This window comes from Netta rufina (genome assembly GCF_964035555.1).
Source record: "Netta rufina genome assembly, chromosome: 2".
NCBI lineage: Eukaryota > Metazoa > Chordata > Aves > Anseriformes > Anatidae > Netta > Netta rufina.
Genome location: NC_140124.1, coordinates 126,072,415 through 126,095,750, shown reverse-complemented (window position 1 = coordinate 126,095,750; position 23,336 = coordinate 126,072,415). Strand labels below are relative to the sequence as shown.

Sequence of the window (23,336 nt, the reverse complement as noted above, 5' to 3'; positions counted from 1 at the left end):
ACATCTGCAGTACTGGAAATCATTTTAAACTTCTTGAAACTTTTTTTTTAAGTTAATGTTGCATGATCTTTTTCTAAACTTGTTTTTTTTGTGTGTGTGTTTGTTTTTTTTTTTTGGGGGGGGGAAGTAATATTTATTTTAAACAAGTATGTTGTTTCATGTTCTGTTCAATTTTGATTTCTGATTCTCAAATATTTGTCAGAAATCAGATTTACAGTGAGACAGGTCTTAAGATGTGCCAAACACCTGCCACTCAGTGTCATTGTTGCTGTTTGCTTTTGTAACCTAACATCAACATCCGTAGTATCTATTTTAATTTTCATTCATCTTGTCTTTTGTATAAGACTATTTAAAAGTGTGAGCAGTGATAGCCCTAGGAGATTGTAGCCTCAGAAGAAGGGTATATTATCACTCTATTACATGGTGATTGTGTTCTATAGAATAATGCTGTGTGTTTATGCAGTTGCTGTTATCTACAAGGTTATATCCTGCATTGTCTGTAGGTGGAAAGGCACTTTAGGGACCCCATCCTCCATTGTTCCCAATAGCACTGTTGTGAATTGGAGTAGTTGTACAAGGGAATAAAATGGTTTTGGCATTACTGCTCAGAGCCCAGCCAGACTCCACAGCTCCACAAAGGCAGTAGAGACAGCAAGCAGGTGGTAATGGGAATGTCCAGCTCTGCCTCTGTACAGGTGGCAGAGCAATGCTAGGTGCAACTGCAGGAACATTTCTCTCTGAAGCAGAGGTATTCATAAAGTAGAGCTTTATCCTCTAATTTGCATTGTCTTAACAGACAATTAATAACCACTCTCCAAACAAGTCATGCCTAACCCTGTAACCTTCATGAAGCTTTATCGAACTTTGTGAAGGGTGTGAGCTGATGTTCCAACTATCTGAAAATACTGTTAATTTAAAGCCAAATGTGTGAGTAAATTGATTAAAAGATTCACCTGTGAGTAGTTTGCTGAGTCAGCAGTGAGGAAATTCGATTTTCACCATGTAGTTGAAAATGAGGTTATTAATCACTAGTAATATCTTTTGAGTCTTCATTATTTTTTTTCAAGAATGCCAGTTGCACTATTAAGATTAGAGGAGTCCTTTGTAGTAAACTGAAAATCAATTCTCTTTGAATTTATTCTGCATTCTGAGGTGATTTTAGTATATACTGCAAATTAATTAAGCACTGGATCCCTTGATTTCTCTTGGGATAGCTAAATCAGTTAACAAATAGGTTTATCATTCTTAAAATAAAATGCCATATGGCTTGAGCTCACAGATATTTTTTTCAGGTATATACAAGAAGATCAAAGAGTGCTATTACTATGAAATTAAACATTTCAAGTTTGTTTTTGAGCTTAATAACAATGAGAGGTTTTCCTCTTATATTAACAAACTGGGTACTCATGTTTCCAACAAATGCTGTATTATTTATGAAACTACCAAACTTCATCCTTAATTCTGCACATTTTTATACGTAAGAATGCCAGCAAAGCTGCTTAAGTATGTACTCACTCCTGTTTTTAAGGAGGCTTAGGGACAAGACATTCTCTAAAAATATATTAACATTTTTGAAATGTAGAGAAATTACTCCTAATTTATGTCACTGGAAGTATTTGAATGTTTCCTGCAATTCACATGAATATATTCAATCTTTTTTTTTATCTTAATTCCAGTTGATATTAATCACGACACGTACACACTTTCTTTGCTTGGCATGAATTTTGTCCAAGAAAAGTAACTGTTTGCAGTCTATAGGATACTGTTTGTGCAGCTAAAATTAACAAAAATAGAAGAAGATTCCTCTTCATTGAAGAGCAGGCAGTCACGTAAGAGTCATTAGCTCAGTAACATGTGGCTGCAGGGCAATTTAAGATTACTTAAACACAGGCTGCTGTTGTAATTCAGCAAATGCTTTAAGCCAGCACTTGAGGCACTACAGCTACTGCAAGAAGCCATCCTGCCCTTCCTTTGCCTCCAAATCGCTCGTTCTCATGAGCATCCCTGCGTGGTTCTACAGGTGCTCATGCTGGCACATCTGATAGAGCAGCTGGAGAGTACAAACAACAGCTGTAGGTGGGAGAGGAAAGAAGTACTTCTGATGGTGGTAGTGCTGACATAGGCTAGCTTAAATTATTTGTCAAACAGCCTAAGTTGTTGTATCAGATAGGAGGCAGAAGATTGTAGTGAAATAATGGTTGTGCTGCTATTCTGCAGCAGCAGCTGTTCCTTATGGTTTGTAGATCTCAAAACGTTACTTGTTCATCTTTTCTATTCTGTGCTTGCCACAGTTTGCAAGTCCAGGAGTTTTTAACTACTTAAAAAGGCTGGTGGGAGAGGAAGAGAGCACTTGAGATCTGCTTTGTTTGTAAATAATTATTTCATTGCATTTACAGTTACTACGGAAAAAAAAAAAAGATACTGCTTTTAAGTGCTTACTTTATTTTCTGGTGAAAAGTATGTTAATGAAAATTGTCTATGTGCCAAGCCTATTCTAGGGTAATGAGGATGATCTTTGCTTTTACTTTCAGCACCAAAGGGAATACTCCATCTCTCTCCTGATGTTTACCAAGAGATGGAAGCAAGCCGCAACAAATCAGCCCCTGGTACCACTGTAAGCTATTTGTCGTCCAAAGAAATGAGCCAGACTTCTAGCTCTTTCTTCAGCATATCTCCTACAACAAATAGCACAGCTACGATTGCCAGGGAACTTCTCATGAATGGAACATCCCCAACTGCCGAAGCCATAGGTCTAAAAGGAATATCTCCTGCTTCCCCCTGTCCTGCAGTGCAGCCTTCAAAACAGCTGGAGTATTTGGCAAGGATTCAAGGCTTTCAGGTATGGGAGGGGGAAAATGAAGCTCTTCAGCCAGAGTCATAGCATTGCCATCAAGGTTTCACTCTTGCCCTCTTGAATGTGGGCATGCATGTAACTTATCTTGTAAAATTAGCTGGTGTCCAAGGCAGTTGCTGGGTCCAGGAGATACAACCCTACACCAATATACATGTCCCTCCTCTTTTTTGTTCCTTTCTTCCATTCAATTTACTACAGGCCATCTTTCGCTCTGTTGTACTACAGGCCATCTTTCTCTCTGTTGTTTGATCTCCATAAAGAGTTACAGGCTTAAATTATGCTTTTACTTGCACTTCTTTGAGAGTCTTCACCTCTTGGCATTAGAAGCTTTACATGCTGCTCTGAAATTGGTTTCTCCTTTAGACTCTGATCCAGAAGATACTGACGCACCACCTTAACTTTGCGTTTGTCTGCTGGGTTGGGTTGTTACAACCATTCCTCTGCTTTCCATCCTGCACCTGTTAGTTGTAACCTGTAGAACAGAGTTTCGATCAGAAGGTGCGACCTAAGAGCAGATTTGGTGGCAGAGCAATGCAGAATGTTTTGACATCAGAGTCAATACTAGAGAATGTAAGATATACTATGCTGGGTCAGCATATTAGTCCTGCAGCACTGATGACCTGCATCCAGCAATGGCAAATACCAGACATTTCATAGGACGGTGAAAACCTCTGTAGTGCATCTAGTCATTTCTGCAGTGTGGAAGATGGGGAAAAACCTCTTCCTGATCACCATTACATGTAAAATTACATGCATATATGTAGTAGCTCATTTTACTGTGTTGCACCATCAGAGGATAGGACCAGCTATGTAGAAACATTCTTTTCCCTGTCTTAGGGGCTTTTTTGTTTGTTTGCTTGTTTTTGTTTGTTTGTTTTCTTTTTCAGAGTTATGACTATTTCATTTGAAAAGTTGGCTTCCTATGTTCTAGCATGTGTAATTTGATCATGTAACCAAATTATGGAAATGGGAGGTTTCTGTTAGAATTTTTTGAATGCCTGATAATTTTTTTTCATCAAAGCCCATGTAATTTACAAAGTATGCAGTTGTTGAAAGTGATTAAAAAGAGGTGGCTAGAATTCAAGAAACAGTGTCAGATGTACTATTGGCATAAGCACCATAGTTAAATTGCATTTGCGGATGTCAGATGTCACCAGTTGTGGATTTGACTTAACATTGTTTCTGTCTGAAATGTACATTCAGATTTCTTTTGGTCTTCATTTTTTAAATGTCATTTTTGATTCACTAGTTTGAATTACTCTTAATACAAGAAACAATAAAAGTCTAAGCCTCACAGTATGTAGAGTTAAGCTGCTAACAGGAATTCTTTTTTTTCCGAGTTCCACTTGTTACCTGCCTGCAGATGAATTCTGATGAAAAGAAATTCAATCCCTGATGTTTTCACTGCTTGCTTTCACATCTTGTCAGATTGCTTGTCTACTAGTAACACTTTATTTTCATAGAACCAATGCACAATTAATGTTATTGTTTTGATTCCTTCTTGCCTACAGTATGTGGTTACTGTAAAATGTTAGTTGTTTGTCCTGTTTTTTTTTGTTGTTTTTTTTTTTTTTTTCCATGCTTTAATTCTAGTTGCCTATGTAGAAATTGTTTTAAAGGGTCTTACCTTGAGCCAAAAATATAATCCGTTTCCTCCATAAACTAGACTACTACTTTTTATTTGGCCCTGATTCAAAATGAGAAGTTTGGTAGAGAATCTCTATTAATGACATATATATGTCTCTGTGTCTGTAACTGGTAGTTTTACATCATATTAACATGCTTTTTAACACCTTGCTCAAATGAGTGGTATTGATGTGAAACTCTGCCGCTGCTGGATCCCTGAGCTGAGGTGGAGCAGTGAACAGAATCTCTGTGGGAAATGGCTTAGTGGCCTGGCAGGTGCATATCACAGGTCTCTTCACCATTTCAGCCTAGAAAGCTCTTTGTGTTCAAGAGTTTAAAAGCCTATTTCTTTACAGGTTAACTTTCTCAGGCATATTTACTGAGTAGAAAACTACTGCATTTACAAACAGATAGCTTGTTTCTTGTTTCCTGAATGACCCAAAATGATTTTTAAATTGTTAGCATGTATTTGTATTCTGGTCCAGATGATAACCATAGTTTTGTCTTTCATTGAAGAACGTATACATTCTGTTCTGTTACAATGTATTTTTGAATTTTTAAAAAATCAATAAATACTCATATGATGTTTCATTTGTAAATGTAAAAAAAAATGTTATTTGCTTATTTGAATGTTTCTTGGAACTTCTTTAGCTGCAGGGGACATGTCTTTAAAATGTGATTATTTAATTTAAATTCTCCTAAACTGTTTGTATATGATCTCAGTCATGTTCTATTGTAAGCCCTTTATATTAAGTTATTTGGACCAATGTATGGAAAAGTACTAAAAAATTACATTTTTATGGTTTATGGTTTATTATTCTAAAGATATTTGTAATTGATAAGCAGCAGCTCAGTGTCACTGAAACACAGGTGTTTAGCTCGGATTCTTTCAAGGCCCAGGCTTCAAGTTACCAGCGGTAATTAAACAAAAATACTTCACAAGCAAGTCTGTACAAAGTCTGAATAGAGCATTTTTAGTGCTTGCTTCATATTTATGCATACAATCTACCAGTTAATTGTTCTGCAGGCTTTGCCAGGAGATTGTTTAAAGGAAAATTCAGCTTTGGTAAAATTGTTATTTTTAAGCGACTGTGTGGTATTTTAGTTATAGTTTTTTAACTAGATTAGTTACAGTTATTTTTGGTGACTACATCAGTGCAGTGAGTTATTCAGAGAGTTTGTTTAGGATGAAACATTTAGAGAAACTGTTTACACATGAATAATTAGAGCCTCCGGTTGTGACTGATGCAAAATAAGAGTTGCAGGTAGTTCGTGTCCAGTAGGAAATCCCCCTGGGAGCTTCCATGAAGAGCAGGTAGTAGAATTAAAAAGGCTGTGATGTCTCTGTGCTTGGCTGAAGCCACACTACTTGGCTTGCTGCATTGGCAGGTCTTTGGTATCTTGACTCGTCTGTAGCGGCCAGGTAGTAAGGCCTCACACAGGGTGTCATTTCCACTTCTTTTTGATTACAGTGGTTACAAATTTGATCTATTTATTTTTCTTCCCATGTCTGTTTACTGGTTAACTGTTCCATTTTATCTATTGATTGGTTTGAAAGTTGTACTGTTGGGCCTTTCTAAACACTTTTCATTTTCTCATTTCCCCAGGTAGTGCAGGCATACATTTCTGAGGGAGTACATGTACAGGAGAAGTCCTGCTGGATACCCTAGAGTGAGGTTTATCTGTGTCCCATGCATTTCAGCTTATGGTTTTGAATTGTAGGCAGAGCTGGGCCTCAACCAAATTTCCACACATGTATTGGGTTTGGTTGTGGTTTAACCCAGCAGGCAGCTCAGCACCACACAGCCATTCGCTCTCTCCCCAAAAGCAGGATGGGAGAGAGAAATGGGGGGAAAAAAAGTACAAGCTCATGGGCTTGAGATAAACACAGTTTAATAGGACAGAAAAGGAAGAGAAATAATAATAGCAGTAGTAAAAATAATAATAATATATACAAAGCAAATTATGCACAATACCTAAAATGATGCTCACCACCCCCTAACCAATTCCCATCCCATCCTTGAGCAGTGTTCATCCCTTCCTCCCCAGCCAGCCACCCCATATTAATTGCTCAGCATGATGCCACACGGTGTGGGACGTCCTTTTGGTCACTGATTCACCTGTCCTGGCTGTGTCCCCTCCCAGCTCCTGGTGCACCCCCAGGCTCCTCCCTGGCAGGGCAGCACAAGGAGCTGGAAAGCCCCTGGCTTAGTGTAAGCACTGCTCTGAAACAATTAAAACATCAGTGTGTTATCAACATGATTCCCATCCTAAATCCAAAACACAGCACCATAGCAGCTACTAGGAGGAAAATTAACTCCATCCTAGATGAAAATAGGACAATATCCACCCCTTATTCTGTACCATTTATGTCATGTTTGGGTCCCACACACACTGAAGCTCAAACCTTACCCTGCAGTAGCTTTAAACAAACCAAATACTCATTTCACTGTGTTGAAGGTTGGATTTGGAAATCAGCCTAGGAATGTTTGGATATCACTACTGAGATACTGAATTTCAGGGAAATTTAGACCTCACTGAATTTCAGGTTAAAAGCTATAGTTTTGGACTGAGCTGTATGTAATTGCAAATTTATTGGAGCAGGACCATAGGTCAAATTTTAAAAAGCACTTAAATACCTTTTTAAAAACTGACAGAGGCACTATGGATGCTAACTTCTAAGTTAAGTTGTAAGCCTGGCCAGCCTTCATAATGTTTGGCCAGTCTGGGCTCCTGTCCCACACCACTGAACTGTGGTTCACACCTTGTACTCATTGCCTGAGGTTAGTAATGCCTGTGCAATTTCTGCCCTGTACTGTGCTGGCTGATGCAGATATACCCAGGACTTTCTCATGTGCTTTGGATTGACCTTCTGGTGTGATTCATAATGTTGCTTTCCTTGGTGTCTGTTCTTACAGGAAGAGCAAAAAAGGGCAAGTCTGCTTGTTTCAGACAGTGTAGTATCTGAAGTAGTCATCAATTTTAGTTCAGGTCATGCTGTGACCACTTTGTGGGCTTTCTTCGTGGATTTAACTGCAGCTGCTAAAGACTGTAGCACAAAATGGGCTTTTGGCTTCCAAAATAAAGAACAGTGACCTTCTCATCAATCCCTCCTGAGTATGTGAAGGTTTTTGAATCTTCCTAACAGTGTTAATGATAGTTAAAGAGTTCCTGGTCTTTTTAATAATAAAGAGTTTATATCTGAAGCCATTTCTTAAAGAGATCTCTGAGAGACCACCATGACAATCAAATCTGAGTTCACTGGAAATTCTTAATACAAAAGGAATGAGCAAGGGATTCAGCATTAAGCCTGAAGAAAATAATCGGGATATAAATTGTTATCACAACTTTCGTTTATATGTTCTTGAAACTTGATGCAGTACCCTTTAGCTTCCTTTGTTAACATTTTGTTCCCAAGTATGACAACCCATTGGTGATGGATGAAATAACAAATTCAATTCAAAAGTTCTTTTCCAAAGCTGGTCACAATTAAGAAATGTTGCTCACTTAGTTTAATTAAAATTCATTGTTCTTCACTGGATAGAAGCGGGTTTCCTTTCATTAGTTTTTCTTAGTTACATGGCTTAGTGAAATACGTGTACTGAATTTGCTAGAGCTCCCTGGAAGAATTGACAATAGCTATTTTTCTCCTTCTTTCTTACCTTTCAAGCCTTTTTTTTAACCTCAGTAAAAACAACACTTTTTTTTCAGTCCGATTTTGTCTCTTTCTCACAGCAAGCAGAACAAGATCTCTGAATTAGCTCTGCATATTGCATGAATTCATTGGTATGGGTTGCAAGGTTTATAGATAAAAACCAAGCAGCTAAAAACCCCAAGCATTCCCTGTTGACTCCAGATTCAAATAGCTATAGTAGGAGTGGTTAGATATTTTTGTTGTTCTGGTGGCTAGGAATTGGGTGAAAGCAGTCTGAGAAATGCTGAGTATTGCAACTCATTCTCAGCAGAGTCGTCCTGCTGAGGAGGCCTGTAGAAAAAAAGAGATCAGTAATAATGCTGTCATGGAGGGGAAAGCTCTCCACAGAGGCCTTTGAAGCAGCATGCTGGAATGAAGTTTCATGGTTTCCCAGAAAATCAGTGGGCATTTCCTTTCTCTTTGTCTGATGCAGAGTACAGTATCTTCCCATCCTGAATGTCCTGTCCCAGTTTTTCAATATGATGATCTTCATTTTTGTTGTTTTCATTTTAATAGAATCATCTAAGTTGGAAAAGACCTTCGAGATCACCAAGCACAACAGTCAGCCTGACCTTCCAAGTCCCACCACTAAGCCGTGCCCTCAGTGCCATTCTTCTCGGGTTAGAAAGCAGCAGCTACTTCTCTTTGCTTCTTTCAGCCTTTCTTCTGGCTCACTGCTTTGCATAAGGTGACCCCCCTCACACACACTGTGCCATTCATCTCCACTCTTCCTCAGTAGTTATCTACTGAGCTTACTCTGCACAAGTTATAGCTAGAAGTTAAATCATTTTGAGGTGATTTTGTTCAACTGATCATATATCTAGGGGCGAAATGAAGCTGAACCATGGTAAACTGGAATAAAACAAAAGCTTACCTTCAGTGAGTCATGAATGCTGACATGATTTTCCTCAGAGGCTCCCCCAGATCAGTTCTTAGGAAAAAAAAAAAAAAAAGTAAAATGTACTGTGTTTTAGGGGGGAGGATTCGATGTATTCAACCAATTAAAATGAATATAATTGCGATGATAGTGTTAGTTAGTTGTCAGAGAAAGTACAAAGTTCCCTGCAGATGAATGAAAAGGTATGTTTTAGAAAGTGTCCCCATAAAGCCATTCATGAAGAGTATAGCAAGTGCTAAAAACTCAAATGTAAACCCAGGTGATCCTGTTCTGTCCTTGAGCCTGTCAGTTGTAGAAAGGTTTGCGGACGTTGTCAGATTGGAACTGGAGTTCAAGCAAATGGTCTGGTGCCAGTGAGTACAAAAGTCTCACGGCTAGTTCAAATTGAGAAATATAAACAATAGTTAAAGGATGCTTTTGAAATTATAATATCTGTCTTTCTGGCATGATTAATGTAAAACAGATTTGCAGGCTATGCTGGCAAACTGATTTTATATAAATGCTTCTTTGAAGATAATCATATCTCCAAAAACCAGGACAAAATAGGATTTTAAAAAATGAAGGAAGGCCGTTAAAGCAATTAGTGCTCCATCCATATAAGTATTCATGAAACCCCTTGGAGCAGCTCAAGAGTGTTGCTGTATGTTGTCAATACATGCTGCTGCAAAAGCCTTGGAATTGGGTTTTTGGTTCCTGTCCCAGTTACTTTAGGTTTTAGTAAAGTTTATTGGCACTGTACTTGCTCATTGGTCAGATCAGTTCCTGTAAAATGATGCGTGGAATGGTGTTGTGCTGTGTTGTCACTGAAAGCATCACAATCTGGCCTTTTGTAGATGGGTGGTATCTTCCTGTGTGTTTTCCTATGCCATGCTTGGTGGCCAGTACCAGAATCTCAGCAGCAGTGTTTGTCTCTTCCTGGCAGGAATTATAAACACCTATTGTAGAGATGGGTGACAAAGTCATCATTATCTTAATTTCTGTCTCTTCTGAATACATATTTTTTTCTTCCCTAATGTGACGTTTGTGCTTTTACCAATTGCCAGATGATTTCCTGATGTTCAAGTTAATAAAGGCATTTATTGCTGGTTAACCCTGGTAGGCAGCTCCGCCCCACACAGCTGCTCGCTCATTCTGCTGCTGCAAGGTGGTGAAAAGAAGTGGAAAGTCAAAAGTGAGAAAGTTTGTGGGTTGAGATAAGGACAGTTTAATAGGTAAAACAAAGCTACACACAAGCAAAGCAAAATTAGGAATTCAATCATTACTTTCCCTTGTCAGGCAAATGTTTAGGTGAAAACAGAGCTTTCTTAGTAATCACTTGTAATGGTTATTTGGGAAGACAAATGCTGTAAGTCCCACCTTTTCCTGAGTTTCTACTGCTGAGCATAATATCATACGATAAGCAATGTCCCTTTGGTTATTGGTGTCAGCTGTCCTGGCTATGTCTCCTCTCAGCTTCTTGTGCACCCCCAGACTCCTTATTGACAGGGAAGCCTGAGAAGCAGGAGCCCTTGACTTAGTGTTAGCACTGCTCAGCAACAGCGAAAACATTGGTGCATTTTCAGCATTGTTTTGGTCACAAGTCCAAAACATGGCACCACATTAGCTACTATGGAGAAAATTAACTCTATCCCAGCCAAAACCAATAAAATCTCCACCCTCCATATCACTTACAGCATGCTCAGGTCCCATGGTATCTAATACATCTGCATTAAGAACTGCCCACCTTCCCATACTTTGATATATACACAGATAACATTCCTTAGTCTATGGGCCATGTCTGTAAAATGTCTATAAGATTTCCATTGAGTTCATTTAGTCCGTGACTTGGGTTCCATCTATCACAGTATTCACTCAGGAAAAGAGAGGTGGTGTGTTGTGTGGAATTATTAGATGCTAAAGCCAACTTAGGTCTGGTCACTACTGCACTTGCACGGCATCTTGTGAGGCTCATCCTCTACTGGTTCAGGTGGTTGCTGCTATAGGACTTCCTATAACATACTACTCAAATCATGGGTTACAACAATTAAAAGGTCCATCCATTACAATCTCCCTCCCTGGTCCCTTTGGACCAGGCTATGGGGTTTAACATTGCAGTGAACTCCCCCCCTTCTCATTGCTCCTGTGTGAGCTTATCCATGGGCCATGGGCCCTTCAGAGTTGTGCCTGCTCCAGCGTGGACTTAACCATGCTTGCACCGTACTGTGACTGACTCAAGTTCACACTGGAGTTCCGACCTTGCAACACAGGCATGGACAGCATCAGTGCGCTGGCCACCTGCCAGCCAGGCGCACGACCAAATCTGTTATCAAAATGTTCACAGATAGAGCCAAGTAAGATGATAAGCAGTAATAATATAGAATAGGGCAAGTGAGCCTTATGGTAACTACAGGAGCATGCCTATTAATACCTGAACAGCTACAAAATCAGTCTAGCACACTCCATTCAAAGCTGTCATTATCTCAAAACACTTATGCCCTGCATTAGGCATCAAAAAGGACTGTTGTGGGTTAAGTTCAGCCCTATACAGCCAGTCACTCACTCTCCTGCTGCAAGATGGGGAGAGAATTGGGAGGGCAAAAGTGAGAAAATGCATGGATTGAGGTAAAGACAGTTTGATAGGTAAAGCAAAGCTGCACGTGCAAGCAAAGGAAAACAAGGGATTCATTCAGTAATTCCCATCAGCAGGCAGATGTTCAGCCATTTCCAGGAAAGCTGGGCTCATCATATTTAATGGTTAGTTAGAAAGACAGACGCCATCACTCTGAATGTCCCCCCCTCCTCTTTCTTTCCACCAGCTTTTGTTGCTGAGGATGATGCCGTATGGTATGGGACATCCCTTTGGTCATTGAGGTCACCTGTGCTGGCTGTGTCCCCTGCTAGCCTCTTGGCTGGCAGGGCAGTGTGAGGAGCAGAGCAGTCCTTGACTTAGTGTTAGTGCTGCTCTGCAACAGCTAAAACGCAGTTTTGGTCACAGTTCTGAAGTACAGCACCCCATGGTCTGCTATGAAGAAAATTCCCTCTGTCCCAGCCAAAACAACCGCAGCTTTCTAAATTTCACTGGCATTTTTACAGTTCTGTGCAACTGGGCAGAAATCAGGAGATAGGAGAACTCTCTCATCCATGTGAACTTACAGTCTTTGTGCTCTGGAGAAAACTTACACTCTTTTATCAGGTTATTTTACTACAAAACTTACCCATTTGTTCAAGACAACCACTATTTTTGTCCTAACGGTAATGGGAATTAACAGGGAAAGAAGTTTCCTCCCAGCAAGGGCAACAGGTCAGTCAGGATTTTATTGAGGATTTTAGTGGCATCTGTGATTTGCACAACACCAGGCAACCTGTTAGCTGAGAATCCTTCCTTGGCTCTCAGAAACGTGCAGGTGTCCCGCTACACTGAAATTCGCCTTGAAGTCAAATGGTTGTGTTACATAGGTAAGGGCTCCGAGGTCTCCAAACCCTAATTTGTACGTGACTAGCCAAAAGTAAAAAAACATGTTGGGAATGTGAAATAGAGGGGAGAGAGAAAACAGAACAAGCTGCTAGCAAAAATGGTTCTTGAGAGCTTCATGTAAAAATCAAAGCACCTGGACTTCATTGCTTTTTTTTTTTTAAATCAACTAACTTCAGAGAGAATGTAGACAGCACCATAGCTGATGCCAGTGACCCAGAGAAGATCTTCAAGGACTGATTTTATTAGTTTCAATTTATTGCAGAAAAGTTTCTGCTGACCATAGACCATCTCATGTTATCCTACTTTTGACCACAAAGAAAAACAGTGGAAGTCGTTCTGCCAGAGATATCCATAAGCATCGTTCCCATATCAGTTTGCATAAGGCAAGGAGTGCAAGTTGGAAGAAGTGAGAATATTCAGAGGGCATACTGCAGGAGGTAAAGTTTGCTGCGGGAAGAATGTTTCTGAATTAACTTAAGAGCATGCAGAATTAGAAAAAGCAAATGCAAATCTAGCTGAAAGGGGCAGTAAATTTTCTGACACGAGGTCTCCAAATACCTGGCTCCTGGCCAGAAATCTGTCTCAGCTAGCTCTCTTCTGCTCTGGCCATCGTTACCTCTCTCCCTCTTACAAGGAAGAAGGCCCTATATTCAACTGCTGCTGAAGGTTTGATCTTCTTGCCTCCAGAAATAATCCAGGTGTTGCTTTTTCTTTCAGTTTCTACAAGGAAGGAAGGAAGGAAGGTAAATGGGGAACATCTAGATAATGGCATGACCTGCGTCCACAGCTGTAGTGTGTATAAGACCTTGGTAACATTTTAGCTTTTCTCCTCAGCATCTCACAAATAAGAATTGAAGTCATCCCACATGTCCCTGCACATAACTTAGTCCATGAAAAAAAAAAAAAAGTATGTAAATTATGTTTTTATAACTAATTCTAGATTTTGGGGTCTTTATGTATATGAGAAACTTTGCAAGCTATCAGGAGCTCTCAAAATACTGCAGCCAGCACTAAATGCACCAGGCCTTGCTGCCTGCCAAGATCTTTTTAAGCAAATCCTAACGTGACTTGATAAGTTAGATGCAGACCGTGGCTTGGGATACAGCCAAAACTGTGAAAGACTGGGAGCTTCAGCCAGCAACAATGTGAAGGTGCAGCCACAGTAGGCTCAGCTTTAGCTGTAATAAGGGAACTCAGCTCTGAAGCAAAAGACTTTAAAAAGCAACGAGAAAGGGTGAAGAAGGAGAAAAGAGGCGAGTTATGGTTTACTCCTCTCACTGTGACTTTCAGATGAGGCTTTCAGAGGAGTTATTTTTGCTGTCATCTTGTTCCATCCCCTTTAGCATCCAGAGCACAGTGAAGCAGAATGATTTTCAGAAGAGGAATGATTGCTTCTTGTGCTAATTAAAGTCAGGTGATTCTTTCTGCGTAAAGTCATGTATCTGTATTCTGCACCCAAACCGTGTTTATACTATCGACAGCTTTGCAGCAGATTCAGGCAGCTGGTTTTGTACTTGGGGTTTCACAGTGACCCTGTTCCCTGTTCATTACTGTCATGTTTTGGGCTTTCACATGCAGTTTGTAAACAGAGAATAGCCAATGTGTGCTTAGCTCTTCACTTAGGTGGCAACCTTCGTAACGAGTGTGATGATGAAAACAGATTTCCACTGATGCTGTTGCTAGAGCTTTATTTCAGGCATGAAGGACTTTCTGTCTTCAAACTGACCAAATTCCTCGCTTGTTTTCGTCGACTGTTCTGGATGGCACCCAGGACACATGCTCCTCCACACGTGCTCTGCACCAAGCTCTTCCTCCATGGCTCTGTTAGCAGAACACAGCTCTCATCTCCCTTGTTTGTAGGGCATGTAGTGAAAACAGAGGATCCCGAGGATTCTTTCATTGGAAGTTCAAGTTTATCATGTTTCCATTGACTGTGAATTACAAAATTAATCTCAATTCCTATCCCTGAACATGCAGTAGTTATATGAACCATTATGTATGAATGATGTATGAATGGATCAGGGGCAGATCAACTATTTCTGGGGGAAAAAAATCAGATGTAACTTATATTACTTTGTAGTGTTTTCATTCCTTAATAATTCATTTTTAATGAGGTATTTCTTATTCTGTTTTTGGAAGTAATTGTGTTCAGTGTTTTTAACTCATTGCAGTTAAACTACTCTCTTCTATGGCTGTGTTAAATATTTTAGTTGTAGACTACAGTAGGTGAACAGAGGAGCAAGGTGCTCTTCAACATAGTTGTGTTGTTTGGAGAAAGCCACGTCCTATCTTGTGATTTCAGTTTCCCTATCAGACAAACAGCTCTCTGCTCTTTTGCACATTAGCCATTGAAAATAGGGTTGCTCATTTTATGTGTGCTCTGCAGGAACACTGGCCTTACAAATACAAGTGCATACCTGAGTTAAGGTTTAACTGGCAAAAGGTAAAGAGTAAGTACCTTACTGTACTGCTTATCTCACATGCTGCTGCAACAGCCATGCTGTTGGCCAATTTTCTTTTAATTAGAACCAAACATCACATCCAGAGGTAGGACAGAGCTGGGTCTCCCTTGGCTGACTGAGCATGATATACAGCCAAGCTTTCCAGATCCCCTGCGCCACTGAAAACAGGAGCTTTGAATATATATAAATAACATAAAATAAATTATATACAAGCTTTTTTGGCTCAGATAAACTGATTTTGCATTTAACAGTTATTTTATATATTCTCTTTGGGAACCGTATCAAGTTTTTCAGTCTTATTTGTACTTCACGTGCTTTTATAGATGGCAAGTGTCTGCCTTATTACAGTCAGGAATGTAAAATACGACTGCAGTGAACTGTGACAGTCTTTTGTCTGCTTACTGTTATCTATTTATGGTACAGTAATGGTTTACTTCTTAGTCTAAAACCTCGGATTGTATTTTAGGGAAGATTTAAGACTATGGTACAGCTGGTATTCGAGCTCTGTAGGCGAAGAGCATGCTTGAATCTCTCAAGATTTACTGCTGGGCTGTCAGTCTTTAAGCTACTGCGTGTCTTCCCCCTTCCTTGCAGTAGCCACAATGGAGACCTGGCCCACTGCTGTGAAGCAGACACAGCGATTGATGAACCTGAGGCGCGCTAATCAAACATATGTTTTCTTGACACAATGATTGTGTTATATATCACATATGAATGTACAGGCCTTTATCTTTCCTTAATGATCTAGCAAGGGGTCTTTCTTAAATGTGGGTGTTTTTCATGCGCTCCTTAGATTTGTTCCACAGGGGGTGACCATTAAAAACATCTGACGGGCATGCAGTTAGCCAGCTCCCCACTGAGATTAGTAAAATACTATATTTAGTAGTCGCACTACATCAAGGAACTCCAGCATTGCAGGAAACAGTTTGATTCAATGCTTTTTTCTGATTTTTTTTTTAAATTTTATTTTATGTCTGTTTTTTTTTTTTTTTTTTTTTTTCATCTGGGACATTTTTTTTCATCTCTACCTTTTGTTTTGTTTTGTTTTGTTTTGTTTCCTTTTATATATGTATATATATATATATATATAAATATATATATATATCTATGCTTCAACATTTCCTAAAAGTCTTTGTTCATGCAATGGGATTTTCCCCTAATTTTATTTTGTTGTTACTGTATTCCTCTTCTGTTCTGCTCTTACAAATAAAATATATGGTATTGTAAAGCAGATAGTAAGAAAGCAATGTGATATTCTGAATCTCTGTCATGGTACTCTGTGTCTGAAGAGACTAATCTATTATTTTGTGAAGAGAATAACCTGTTGTTTGTTAGGAAAGCTCTGCAGATAATACAAGGATTCACACGTTTAAGTACTAGAATACTGTACTGTGTAAGCTTCTGAACTGACTTTGAAAGAATGGTTTGAAAATAACAAGTATATTTAAATTATTTTATCACCAAGAGTATTTCTTCGTTGATAAATATGCATGAAATAGTTTGACCACAAACAGGATTGTTTAAATTTTTTATATGAGGTCATATGACTACCAGTAGATGAGTAACAGAGAAAGTAAGCTAAAGTAAGATCAATATGGCAAAGATAAGTGTTCCACCAGGAAGCTAAGGGAATAAAAATTTTCCACAAGGCTGCTGTCCAAGTCAGGATTACTATTTTAGCATCTGATTTTATAGTTCATATAGTTTGTTCGTAGCTGTAAATCCAGAGCAACCTGTGTAAAATCTTTGAAATTTTTCTGTAAAGTCAGGAGTAAATTTAGTGCTTTCACTTTAAGGGGCAGATTTAAAGGAATACCATCCTTTGTTCTAACAAAATAGTCCCAGCTTGTCAATCCAGAAGATTTGTGCGTTGCTGAACATAATGGCATTTTATTACCTAGTTTATTTCTGTCTAGCATTCTAAGACTCCTGCTGATGCTTTGACTCGGAGTAGTTTTTGGTTTGGAAACATGAACTCCAGTGTCACAGATGACTTCTTTCTTTTGGTAATTCATATATATTTTTTTTTAAGTTAATAAATGTTCAAGAAAGAAAGTGTTTGGCCAGACAGAAGTTGTGTTTCAAACTGTGAACATCTAAGCAGCAGTGTGTGAAAATAGTAGCCTTTATTTTGTCTCCCTTCAGTCTCCTGTTAATGCACAGTTAGCTCATTTCTAACAGTAGTGTAGTACATTGCAGTTGAGCTTAACTATCATGTGGTACTGTAGCCAGTCTCTCACCTTCCTTGGTTGTGAGGCAGAAAAAAAAAGTCCTTGTTTATGCAAAAGGATGGATGCTCAAATTCAGAAGTGTCCACTTAGACCTGGAGAGTAAATGTATCTACAGAATAATTTATGCAGATTAACTCTGGGCATTATCTAAAATTGCATATTGATCTAGTGTTACAAACTAGCTTGTTGCAAGACAAATCCTGCAATTTTTTTTGCAGTTTCTATCAGAACACTTACACATAATGAATGATAACAAAGTAAAGCTAGAGAGACATGTATTTATATAAGTACAAAAGAAATGGGAAATTTCCTACTTTGGGAGCAGTGTTATGATAGAAGTAGCCTTAACTAATACTTATAGTAGTTTTATACAGTACAATTTAGTTTTCTTTTATAAAATAATATATGCGGTTGAGAATTTTGGCTATGCCATTCCACATTCAGTTGTGACATTGTAAACATTCATTTTATATCTTTCTTTATGCAAAGCTATAAATGTACTTTAAAATATTTCCATCTCTGCAGTAATTTAAAATATTAAAAACAAGGGCCAAATTTCAACATAGTTGTAAAATGTCTTCAGATCTTCACATACATTTCTATATGCATACACCAGTTAGTAGTACCCCTGCATACATACTCATGCCATACAGCTCCTTCCTGACTGAAGTAATCTCTTTAAAGGATATACAGTTGCATCTCCTGAGAATATCGAACATAAAAACATGTATGTATGAGTAAGTCCACAGCATGTGCTTGTGGAAAAACAAGTCACCTAAGATTTATTTCATTGTTTCGATGCCTGGGATGCACTTTGCGTTTTATACGCAGCGGTTTTGTGCCCTGTCTCCACAGAATAATGGAGTGCTGTGTTAGGGGTTCCTGAGCGGGTTATACATGATTTATCTCAGATACTAGTGGTGTGCAGTTACCCAGGAGAAAAGTGAGCAGTGCCGTGTGCTTTTCCCAGTAAATGGGCAGGCTCTTTTAGAGTTATTGCCAGGATCTTCTTGTGGCAGTGCTTGGTTCTGTGTAGACATACCTCTGAACAGAACTGCATATAAATCCCTCATAACAGGCTGAGGCTGGATTCTTGAATTTTACTCAGAAAGTTGCACAACTCTTACTGCAGACATCAATATGTTGTCCATTATTTTCTAACCAAATTGTAATGCTGTTCTATTAAAAAAAAAAATTAAAAAAAAATCTCTGCTTATATGTTATCCAAATAAAACATTCTGAACTTTAATGAGTGAAATTTCATTGCTGTTTAATCCTTAAAATGCACTTAGCTAATTTATGAAAGTCCCTTAAATACAAAAAATTGAAGCCTGAAAATTCAGATGTAGATGGTAATTACTCTTGTAACTCTTTTATTTTTGCCTACATAATATATGGAAAGGGAAAATGAGTGCTCGTGATTAGGTCCTTCTTATTGGGCTGTAGGCCCCATACTGCCAGCACCGGGTGAGCTTGGAGGAGCCCGTCCACCGCCGTCCTTACCTGCCTGGCAGAGGGGCTGTGAGGGATAGCTGGAGCTGAGCACTCACGACTCTTAAACTGCAGGCACTTAGTAACTTAAATAAGAGAAGTACTACTGTGGTTGTTAATCTTAGTAACGTCCGTGTAAGCATGCTGGGAGCACTTGGCCAGCCTTCAGTTGCCGCTCCTTGATCGTGGATACTGAAGGAAGTATTTGCTATGCCTTCGTGTTTCCCTGCCTCAGATGATAATGATATTCTTAAAGCAGTTTTATAGACATTCAGGTTCCTCCCATGCTTAGTTGTAATAGCACAGACATGGAAGCTGAAACATTTACAACATAGTGCTGGCTGAAAACCTAGAAGCATCTGCTACTATTCAGACAATTTGATAACTGTTGCACTACTACCATCTCTTTCAGAGTTCTGGTCAAAAAATAAATACCCACACACACTTACTTGACAAAAAAAAAAAAAAAAAAAACCTTCAAACTTTAAATGATAGATCAAATTTTAAGAAAAAAAAAAGAGAGAGAGAGAAACAAAACAAAGGATTTAAGAATGTAGTGGCTGGACTGATAAATAACAAGACAGGAAACTTCCCCAAACTAGGAAATTATTCATTAACGTGACAAAATGTAGAGGAAATCTGAGTGTTTTGTTGACTGTATAAATCTGTATACTAGTGAGATTTCAAGAAAGGACAAAATTTTATTTTGTCCCCCATTCAAAGTTCAGTATTTTGTATGCATATCACTGTTTCATATAATTAACATGGGAAGTATTTATTTTGTTTAAACTGAAGGGCTTCAGCAGAACAAGAGATAATTAGGGAATTATTGTCTAAGAAATTATGAAGTAATGGACTTGATCCGTTAAGATGAGGCCAAAAATACATCAAGAAATTATTTCAGGAAAGTTAAGCCTAGAAAGAAACCAAAATTTTGGATTTATTGAAGTTTTAACATGGGACTCAAAAGAGGTTGTGGATCAAATCTGCTTTTGCAGATGATAATGTTATATGGTAGTTGCAATATTTCCTCTGAATATCTCTTGTTCTTTCAGCTTGTTAACTGTGCTTTGTTCCAGTGAACATTAGTGAACTGTAACTTTATTCATATTATTCTTATTAAAAGTAAGCCTTCCACATGCTGTGCAGTTCAGAAAGTTCCATTTTCCCATTTCTCCATATACACTCTACAGCATGCACATTTCTAGGTCACCGGATTTTGCCCCTTTTGCTAACATCGCATTTGCGGGACAGAACCATCCTTGTGAGTTTTTCTGCCCCATTTCTCCACATCACATTCCCACAACACATACTCAGCAGAATATCTAGCTTGCAACTAGATACTGCACTTGTGGAGTCTTGATAAGTTCTTGTCATAACAGTAGTCCTTGACATTCAAAGAACTTCAGTTTATATTTGCAAGCCAAATTTCATACCTTCATACCTCTTTCGATTAATCAAAGTTAAACCATTGTATATGTGAAGGGGCCCCTTGTGGTTTCTAAGTGAGTAGTATGGCTTTTCTGGCAGAAAGCCACAGGCAATTTAGTAGACACATATTGTGGGGGTTGAGAGAGGAGGAGGGACAGGGATAATCCAGAAAGCTTTAACAAGGACTCAGTGAAATCAATATTTCTATATGCACTACATGCATTTTGCATTCTGTATTTTACTTTTGGCCACAGCTAAACTGTTTATTATGTGTTGTCAGTAAATTAATTCTGCAATATATCAGTGACTTGGTTTTCCTCTCACTTAACCAGCCTTGCATTGGTTTTGTTTCACTTGAAGTATTCCCAATTTGCACCTGTGGCAGAAAAGATTTAGGCACAGTCCATATAGTACACATGGTATACAATTAAGTGTCATATATGTTGCTAAATCAGTTCCACGGGAACAACTCTAATATGGTTCCTAGTTGTCTTCAGAAATAATAATACTTAATTTTATAGCCTAAGTATAAAGATGAGGCTTTATCATATAACCTTTGCCTGAGATCTATACAGCTGTAAATAGATACTAACATAAAAGGTCTGTCTCCAGCAGAGTTGATCTCTCTTTCCATTTCTGACAGGGGTCACATAGCCAATGTAAATTACCACCATAAACCAAATTCCACCTCTCCTGTAGAACGAAGTGCTTGATCTGCCTGTCTAGAAGCCAGGAGATACATAGCAGATTGTAATATTTCAACAATTCAGCATGAGTGGCAACCTGTTCTTAATAATGAAACACTGGCAACATTTAACTTAATTTTTGTCTCAACATAGTAAAATCCATACTTTCTCTAGGGGATTTAAGAACTATCTGAAGGGGGCCTGAAGACAAGGAAAATAATTCAAGTAGAAGCAATGTCTTCCTCTGTATTTCATGCAAGAGTCAGGTTTAACATGCACATCTTGACATTAGTAAAGAATGAGTTACTCTTAGAAAAAGATAGCATAGGTAATTCAGGAAGAAAGTGAATTCTTCACCACACTATCTGTCATTTTGATTTAATTACAAAATCAAATTAAAATATACAACCTTGTTTAGCCATGTCAAGAAAGTTAGTGAATTTTAGTAGAAATGGCATTTTAACTGAAAACTTAAAACTGTTGTTGCCAGGTTTTTGGAGGTATAATGACTTACATGAATGTTTTATATCTAAGCTACAAAATACTGTTAAAACTTTTTGACATCTAGGTTAGAAACTATAACTTGAAACTAGGTTCTTGTAATTGTGTAGATATAACATCTTGCATTCAGTCTAAAGGGTCCTAGGAACTGGAGAACATAGCACAAAAATTATCCAACAGACAACTCACAGAAAATTTGGCCCCAGTATAGTATATGGCAATCTAGAATATTTTACACACTCCTTGTTTTATATTAAAGATGAATTCAATGTAAATGTTTGGAATTCTTCTTACAAACTTGTTGAAAAGGGACAGTATTTTAGCATGACTCCCTTGTACAAACCTGGTGTTTAGCAGATTACGTATGTTATTCTGTTATAGGTACACTACAGTGATAGACAAAATGGCAAAGAGTGTATGACCTGTTTGACACTGTCTCCTGTGCAGATGACTTTCCAAGGTATCGGAAGCTCCATTGAAGCCAGCCATGACCAGGTATAATACCTTCACCCACACTGCTGTGATTTTATTAAAATCTAGTAAGGCCAGAATGTCAGCATTACTAAATTATAAATTTAGACACATATTGTGTTTTTCATATGGCATGTTCTTGTCAATGGGATCTGCCTATCTCTCCATAGTGAAATCCCAAATCTCTAAAGAGTGACCCAAAAAGGAGACAAAGCTATGTTGCCTTTTACAGATTTTTAAGACATATTAAGAAAGCCTGAAGATCTTGCTTTGGTTTTAAAGTCAGATGTAAGGTTTCTGCAAACGTTTTGTTTAATTTCGTATATATATCGGGTCTTGTCTATCCTATTTTTGCTGGAAGATTATGGGTAGCTGGAAGAACAGAGAAGTGAAGCCACCATCTCTAACCATTGCCTGTCACAAGAAACTGTCATTTCAGAAAGAAAAAGGATTTTCAGTCAGGCTGTTTAAAACTCACATTTTGTTTGGCTATTCTTAAAATGCTTAAATCAAGCTTCTGGCAAATAGCCAGGAGGAAAAAAAAAATCACTCATCACCCTGCTGCTTCAAATGGGAACTGAGGGGGACTTCCATTCTAGCCTTTTGTCCTCCAACACTCTTATGTATAACAACAAGACAAAACACTGATACTCCACAAGTTTTCAAAACAAAAAGGAAACAAGTAGTCAAGTAGTAGAAAACTTTAAACCAAGCCTTGCACCTCTCAGATCTTCAGTAGGTTGGAAAAAATAGCATTTTTATTTACTTTTGTGGGCTATCTTGACATTGTACTATGCTCACATTCACTATACATTTAATCAGACTCTGTCTTTAGTCTGATTAAATCTTACTCTATGTAAGATTCTGTAAGAAAAAAGGAAAAGTCGCCTTAAGAATTACCAGAATTTGTTATCTTTGTGGAAAAGGTTCAAACACCCACCCACATTTTAGGCTGTTTTGTTTTGTTTTGTTCTGTTTTTTCTTTTCTTATATTAGAGGATTCTGATTCTAAGTTAGTTGTTAACATAAACTAAGCCCATTAGTTATTTACATAGTAACATGAAGATACTTCCCGTCTTTAATGTTTGGTGCTTTACAGTAATGGAGAGCTGGGGTAAGTCAGACAACTTCGACAGACGTATTCCATTCAGTCCTCATTTCATCCAGCAACTTGTTTACGCTGTCCTAAAGCTGCTCAGTTTTTCTTTCAGTAAAGATCACCTTTTAAAATGTACTTATATCTCATATACAATATTTAGACATTTCCATGAATATAAGGTGGTCCCTGTCAATTTGGTAACAACTACATTCTGGGCTACCAGCCAGCTTGGCCTTTGTCTTAGCATTTATTTAGGCTAGAGTATGATATGTAAACAGAAAAAGACTTTGTAAGCAAAAAGCACATTTAAGCCATCTAAATAATTATACATTTAAGAAGTCTAAAAGAAAAAGTGTTACTGAGTCTGCAAAGTCAAGCACCTAGAAATTAGGAAATTCAGATTATTTGCAGCATTAGTTAGATCCCAAGTGGACCCAT

At 38.3% G+C, this 23,336-nt stretch overlaps 1 protein-coding gene across 3 annotated transcripts in view; it reads left to right on the top strand.

Moving 5' to 3' along the window:
- Positions 1 to 23,336, top strand: part of STAU2 (staufen double-stranded RNA binding protein 2) — a 167,003-nt gene that overhangs the window by 83,823 nt on the left and 59,844 nt on the right. For 2 of the 3 annotated variants that reach the window (XM_084281272.1, XM_084281273.1), the window contains 2 exons: positions 2,532 to 2,839; positions 21,710 to 21,823. In XM_084281272.1, the coding sequence (XP_084137398.1) occupies positions 2,532 to 2,839; positions 21,710 to 21,823 (422 nt within the window). The remainder of the gene's footprint in view (positions 1 to 2,531; positions 2,840 to 21,709; positions 21,824 to 23,336) is intronic. The other variant, XM_084281274.1, reaches the window with a different exon arrangement.